The sequence below is a fragment of the Vipera ursinii genome (assembly GCF_947247035.1).
Source record: "Vipera ursinii genome assembly, chromosome: 7".
In the NCBI taxonomy this organism is placed as follows: Eukaryota; Metazoa; Chordata; class Lepidosauria; order Squamata; family Viperidae; genus Vipera; species Vipera ursinii.
The window spans coordinates 42,046,912-42,054,476 of NC_139521.1; the positions used below are offsets into that span (position 1 = coordinate 42,046,912).

Genomic DNA, 7,565 nt, shown 5'->3' on the forward strand with positions numbered 1-7,565 from the left:
GCAAAAAATCGAGGCCGAGCTCGATAAGCTTGTAGGCCAAGGCGTCCTAGAACCAGTCGAGGGTGGTTTGTGGGAAACGCCGATCGTCACACCCCTTAAACCTAACGGGTATGTGAGGATCTGCGCTGACTACAAAGCCACCCTGAACCTTGGAATGAAAAAACATGCTTACCCGGTCCCGACGGTGAAGCAGGTCCTCGCCACGATACAGGACGGCGCCATATTTGCCAAGTGACTTGGCGCAGGCGTACTTGCAATTAACTGTTTCTGAAGAGGCTGCTGAAGCTCAGACGATAGTTACCCACAAGGGGGCGTTCCGAGTCCACAGACTGCAATTTGGTATTGCAGCAGCTCCAGGCATCTTTCAAGAAGTGATGGAGAGGACCTTAAAGGGCATACCTGGTGTATGCCCTTATTTTGATGATGTCCTGATAGCTGGAAGAAATGAAGAAATATTAGCAGAGCGGCTGGAACAGGTATTGGAAAGGTTTAGGAGGGCTGGACTGAAATTAAAAAAGGAAAAATGTTGCATTGGGGTTAAGTCCACTGAATTTCTAGGATTTAGGATAGACAAAAATGGAATTCATCCTACCCCTGATAAAATCAAGGCAATTAAATTGGCACCAGAACCAAGAAACAAGGCTGAATTACAAGCCTTCCTTGGATTAGTTAATTTTTACCACACATTTGTGCCACACAAAGCTGCCATAGCAGAACCTCTTCATAGACTTTTAGATAAAAAAACCCCGTGGCAGTGGCTTAACAAACATAGAGTTAGTTTCCAAACATTAAAAAATATTCTTTCTAGCCAATCCACAGTAACCCATTTTATTGAAAATAAACCAATTTATTTAGCTTGCGATGCTTCACCTTATGGTGTGGGGGCTGTTATCAGCCACTTGGACAGTCATGGTATCCAAAAGCCAATTGCATACTATTCCAGGACGCTTACCAAAGCAGAGCGGAATTATGCACAGATTGATAGGGAAGCATTAGCAATCGTGGCAGGAGTAAAAAAGTTCCATGATTACCTTTATGGTAGGAACTTTACCATACTCACTGACCACAAACCATTATTGGGACTGTTTACAACTGATAAACAGACACCCCAAATAATGTCGCCCAGAATGCTGAGGTGGTCAATTTTCCTCTCAGCATATTCATTCTCCCTTCAATACAGACCGGGCAAGGAAATGGGACATGCAGACGCCCTTAGCAGACTGCCATTAAATAACACTGAGGAAGACCCTGCTCCTGTGGGACAAATAATGTCTTTACAGGACATTCCTGATTGCCCCTTAACCGCTAAAGATATAGCTGTGGCAACAAATAATGACCATATCCTAAAAAGAATTATGGCCTGGGTCCTTAGTGGGTGGCCAGGTACTAACCCGGATGCCAAGTACATTCCCTATTTCAGAAGAAAGGATGAACTATCATCCCATTTGGGATGTGTTCTGTGGGGAAACCGTGTTGTCATTCCTGAAATCCACAGACCTACAATTTTACTAGAACTACATGAGGGTCACCCTGGAATGGTACGTATGAAGGCATTGGCTAGGAGTCACTTATGGTGGCCAGGACTTGACAAGGACATTGAAGAATGTGTTTCTAATTGTTATTTGTGTCAGCGTTCTAGACCTGAGCTGCAACACACACGTACTCATAAGTGGGAGTTAGCCAGGAATCCTTGGTCCAGGATTCATATTGATTTTGCTGGACCTTTCCAAGGGTTAACCTTTCTTGTAGTAGTGGACAGTTTCTCTAGATGGCTAGAGGTAGTACCCGTCAGTTCAATGACTTCTGGTAAAACAATACAAGTCTTAAGGGGCCTCTTTGCCACTCATGGGTTACCTGATGTAATTGTGTCAGATAATGGGCCCCAATTCACCTCTGTTGAATTCCAGGATTTCCTCAGGGCCAACTTGATTAAACACACGACATCAGCACCCTTCCACCCGTCCACCAACGGCTTGGCTGAACGAAACGTGAGGACTACTAAAGATGCATTAAAGAGAATCATCCGTGGCGATTGGCACCAAAGACTGGCAGAATTCTTGCTGACCCAACATACGACCCCTTGCACGGCTACCGGAAAAAGCCCAGCAGAAATGAGGTGGGGGAAAAGATTAACCACCAAACTGGACAGGTTACATCCTGACAGACTACCATCAAGTGCGGAACCGGACATTCCAAATAGATCATTCAAAATTGGGGACCTAGTCTGGGCCAGGAATTATACACAAGGGGACAAATGGGTCCCAGGGGTGGTCACTGAGATAAGGGGACCCTTGTCTTACACTATTGAGGGGGAAGGGAATAGGGTTAGCAAAAGACATATAGATCAGCTAAGGAAGAGAACTATTGGTTGCATGCCAGTTGAAGGGGATCAAAGTATACACGGGGGGAACAGTGCATCATGGCTTAGCGATAACAACCTGCCAGTTAGTGGGGAAGCAGAAACTCAAACCAGTCCGTCCACAGATAACCTACAACACAGTCAAATTGACTGGGAGCTGCCCCCTTCGAGCAGGCCAGCATTAGCTGAACATCAACATCAAACACAACAACAACCACAACTTGTTAGCAGAGAAGCATCTGAGCCAAGTAGTCAAGAGTCCAGATCCACCAGTGTAAGCCAACCAAGCAGACATTCTGATAGAGGTGACGTAGGTATCCAAAGCAATAGATATCCATCAAGGGTCCATAGGCCACCCTAATACTTAAGAGACTATGTCCATAAATAACAACAACTGGGGGGTAAGGGGTGTTGTGTCTGTAAATAGTTGCAAACATGTAAATAGCAGGTTGCAAAAGAAGGTTCTTGAAGCGGGAGATTCTGGTGCAACTATTGGTTGAAGTTGCAAAGAAGCGGGAAAATAGCGTTTGATGATTGGTTACAGTTTAAACAGTTCTAGTATAAAAGCTTGAAACATTTGACAGTTGTCAGTTGACTTATGTGTATTGAATAAACTCTTTTCATTGCGAACCACTCTGAGTCATTGTCTACCTGAACCAAACAGTCCTCTTTGTATGGGTGGTAGAGATTGGCATTTAGGGGGGGGAAGGACTAAATTTATTGTACCTTGTCAATTGTTGGCACAGGAGATCTTTAGAGATGTAACAGAAGTAAGATGTGATCCTGAAATGCAGGCCCTATCCCCCTAAGTCTCAGGAAACTGAATCAGTAATGTATATAAGTTCTGTACTCATTTTTAGTCTCTTTATTTCCTCCACTTACAGCAGCGGTCTCCAACCTTTCCAGCTTTGTGGACGTGGTGGGAGGGGGGGAGAGAGGAAGGTTCCACATGCATTCACCCACTCGCTGCGTGCACAAGTAAAGCTGCACATGAAGCTAATAAATTTTTCATTCTTTATTACCTTTATTGTACCAGTACTGGGTTTGAACTACCACCACATACTGCAAAGCTGATTGGGCTTGGTAAACTTGTAAAAAAAAATCTTATCAACATTTATCTTATTGTATGGGATTAAATTCTAGTATTTACTATTCCCATATTAAATAAATATAAACATATATGGTTTGTATTATTAGCATTATATAGCTGCTAATATAACTTGAATTCTTTTCAAATTTAGTCAATCTCATGTTTCACAACAGTATAATAAATATGTATCTTGTACCTGACAAGTATATGGACATAAACTATATTAGTGTTGTTGTTTTTTCCTGTTCAGAAGTGTTTTGCCATTTCCTCCTTCCTAAAGCTGAGAGAAAGTGAAGGTTACCCAGCTGGCTTTGTGCCTAAATGGGACTAGAAGTCATAGTTCCTAGTCTGATGCCTTAACCACCACACCAAACTAGCTCTCATGATTATTAAGGCTGGTTAATTAATTTCTTACCTATATTAGTTACTAAAGAACATAATACGTTATTTTCTAATAAGTGCTTTCTAGAAAGTACTTTCAAGCATATGTGATATATAAGTTACTCAGTTTTTTAATGCAGTATACTAATGCTGGGGTATGGTATGTTAGATGACCTTCTGAACATCATTAGAATTCTATATATATTTTAATGTGTTAACTGTTAATTATGTTATTAAAATACAGAATTATCATATGTTTACTATTACATTATATAGAAAATCAAAAGTCCTGATTTTTTTCTTTTTATATAATTTATTACTGATAATGTTTATTAGGTATTTATCCAGTTGTCTTCTTTTGCTTTTGAAGGTTGACTTCAGGTCCAGAAAATACCCTCTTTCATTATATTTGTTTAGAAACAATGCATGGAATTTTTATTACTCCAACACATGCTGAAGTAGCACAACTCAGTGGAACTATCCATCCTCAACTCATCAAGAACTTCCATCGCTGTTGTCTTTCCATACGTTCCATTTTTCAACAAACTATGCTGAGAGAAGTATAAGTCCTTATCTTTTGGTGAAGGGGCAGAGGGGAGTTCTTTTGTTACAACATAATAAATACAGCTGGGTAAACATATATTTATTTAGACAGATTTCTACTTGTAAAAGTCCCCCTTCACTAGATATTTCACTAGAGTCTTGGTGGAGCAGTGGGCTAATGCCTCCTTAAGTAACACCAGCTGCCTGCAATTAGTGCAGGTTCACATCCCACCAGGCTCAAGGTTGACTCAGCCTTCCATCCTTCCGAGGTAGGTAAAATGAGGACCCAGATTGTTGGGGGCAATAAGCTGACTTTGTAATAATGTCGCTTGAGGTGTGTGTGAAAGCCCTAACAAGCAGGCATATACATAGAATGAAGGCTACTGCTAAGCTTGTAAGCCGCCCTGAGTCTTCGGAGAAGGGCGGGATATAAATGTAATAAAAAAAATATTTCAGAATTATCACATACAATATATTTTTTCCTATACTTCTTCACACTGCCAATTCAGATATTAATTTTTTTGCCCTTGTTCTACCGTAGAATAAAAAATTTGGGGAAAGATCAAAATCCCAAAAAGCAAATTTGGATCTAAATCAAGTGAAAGAACATGGTGTATTGTTTGAGTGTGCTCCTGAGAGCTGTACTGACCAAAAGAAACCCGATTCCACTGTAATGTACTGGGTGGTAGGGTAAGTAATACTTTTTTCTTAATTTAGTCTAAATACTTGTCACTTAGTGTCCAAATTCTCAGAACACTTTTGTTTAATAAAAATAACCTATATGGTCTTTTAGGTTCTTCCCTAATCCAACAATTGTTAGTAGAATCTGTAATATACTAAAAATGTAGCAAAGATTGAATTCATAAATAAATATACATATTGAAGGTTTCAACAATCTCTACTGGACCTTCAGAATTATGTCTAATTTTGATAGGTCTGTTTTAGTCCTTTAGTAAACTCTTGCAAAAATATTGTTTTTCAAATATATTTTAAATCTTGTGCTGACACTGAATTATGTTTTTTCTGCAGGAGGCTCTTCCTAGATCCAAAGCCTCGGGAATTTTATGTCTGTTTTCATGACTCAGTCACAGAGGTTGCTGTTGAATTGGCTTTTAAGTTATCATTTGGTTTAGCTGTATAGATAAACATATCTGCAATTTTTCATTTTCTACCACACAAAACAGAAGTATTAACATTGTGGTTTTGTTTGGGGTGCTCTTTAAAATATTCTCTAAAATCAGTTATTTAATAGAAAAAAATTAAACATTTGTAACACTATTTATGAAAGTCATTCCTTTCAGAAGACTGGGTGTTATGGTATTATGTATTGATTATACATTATATGTAAATATTACATATAGAATCAATGATCAAAATATATACACACCCACATTTTTTCCTTGAAGCTATATCCTCGGAAGATGCACCTGTCGAACTTGCAAACAATCTCATTCATTAGGCAGTTAGGTCAGAGAATTCAATTATGTATGCACCTTTTTGGACTTCATTTAAACAGTACAATGTAATACTTGCATATTATGTCCAAGGTAGGGAACTGTTTTATTTCAGTTTAGTATGGGGTTTAAGATCAAAATAGGTAGATACCAAAACTAGAATTCAAAACTTCAGATGATCACAATGGTTTTATCAGAGATAAAGGAAAAAAATCTTAGTTTTTGCTGTCATCTAGTGATTGTCCAGATTACTTAGTCCAGATCTGGTGGCCTTAACAAAATGGATTCCTTAAGTCTTGCAGAAAATGTATATGCAAATTCTTAAGGGAGATAGTTTACCTTACATTAAACGAATATAGTACTTTGAGATACAAAAAGAAGTTATATTTATATTTAGAAAATATTTGTTATAAAATAAAACAATGTTTCCTGGTATTTTGAAGAAAATGGGGGAACTTTCTATTTTGTTTTATAAAATGTTATATGACTTTTTTACAATAAAGGAATATTCTTCATATAGTCTTGTATATAATTTAATTTTTTAATTTAATTTTTAACTAAAATATATCTTTTTATGGATTCATTATATTTCTGATTGTTAGACATGCTTTTTAAAAATATTATAGTAAAATGTAAAGAACTATCATGTCACATATTCATAGCAATAATTTCTTGAACATATAAACATACATTAGAGGACTATAGTTAGCACTAGCTTTTTGAAAGTAAGGACCAAATTAGATGAACATTATATATAACAAACATGTGGCTTGGGTTAGGGCATGAAGCTATAAATCAGCTATAGTGGCTAAGCCAAAGGCAACATACAATATGTTCAGTATGATGTATAGACCAGCCAATGTAGGCTTTTTAAAGGACTTTTAAATCTGGATTCTGGTTTTCCTCGCTACCGTCCCAATTCAGGAAAGTTTTCATGCGTAGAATTTCTTTTGGAAAATTAATGTCTTCTTATGTAAATCAGAGACTTTATTGCAATGCCAACAGCAACAACCAATCAGTTGAGAATACAAAAGACAAAATGTAAATTCATTCCTTTTACTACTTTTAAAGAACAGCATCTTGTCCAACTTGGTCCTTGGAAGATTCGTGTATTTATTGCCAAACAATAATTGCAATGCACATTACCTGGGCTGAATTTGAAGATAATTCAGAAACTGTTCATTTAGACAGCAATGGTGTGGATGCTGTTAGATGACATTTTGCAAATATAACCTATAGTTGCTACGTTGGTTGCGAAAACCTCCCAGGTCTACTTCAAAGTATTACTTTTAATCTATAAACCTTACATGGCTCAGCCCATTACCTTTGGACCATTTATTCCGAATAGAATTTGCTCATCCTGTGCAGTCATGCTAGGTGTATATGCTTAGGGTCTCTATTCCACAAGAAGGAAATGGTAGTGCAAAGCCTAATTTTGGCAGCAAATCAAATATTATGGACCATTAACCTCTGAGGTGCAATTAATTCCCGCATTGCTATTTTTTTTGTAAATCTAAATTTTTTTTGAGGTGGGTGATATCATCTCACCAAAATCACCAAAAATAGTGATTATGGGCTGCCTCATTTGTTTCTTTTTGTATTCTTTTGGAATTTGGTTTTTTTAAATTACTATTTCTGTTTATGTGTCCTGTGACTGTATTAAAAGGACAATACCATTTAGTTGTATGGGTGCTAACTGTAGTAAAACTGCCCTATCAGAAAGTTTTTATTCTGATCA

The 7,565-nt window shown here is 37.8% G+C and overlaps 1 protein-coding gene across 1 annotated transcript in view; it reads left to right on the forward strand.

Moving 5' to 3' along the window:
- Positions 1–6,338, forward strand: part of INTU (inturned planar cell polarity protein) — a 31,258-nt gene extending 24,920 nt beyond the window's left edge. The window contains exons 14-16 of the mRNA XM_083367372.1: positions 4,201–4,390; positions 4,915–5,063; positions 5,403–6,338. Of these exons, the coding sequence (XP_083223498.1) occupies positions 4,201–4,390; positions 4,915–5,063; positions 5,403–5,514 (451 nt within the window). The 3' untranslated portion in view covers positions 5,515–6,338. The remainder of the gene's footprint in view (positions 1–4,200; positions 4,391–4,914; positions 5,064–5,402) is intronic.
- Positions 6,339–7,565: the final 1,227 nt, after the last annotated feature.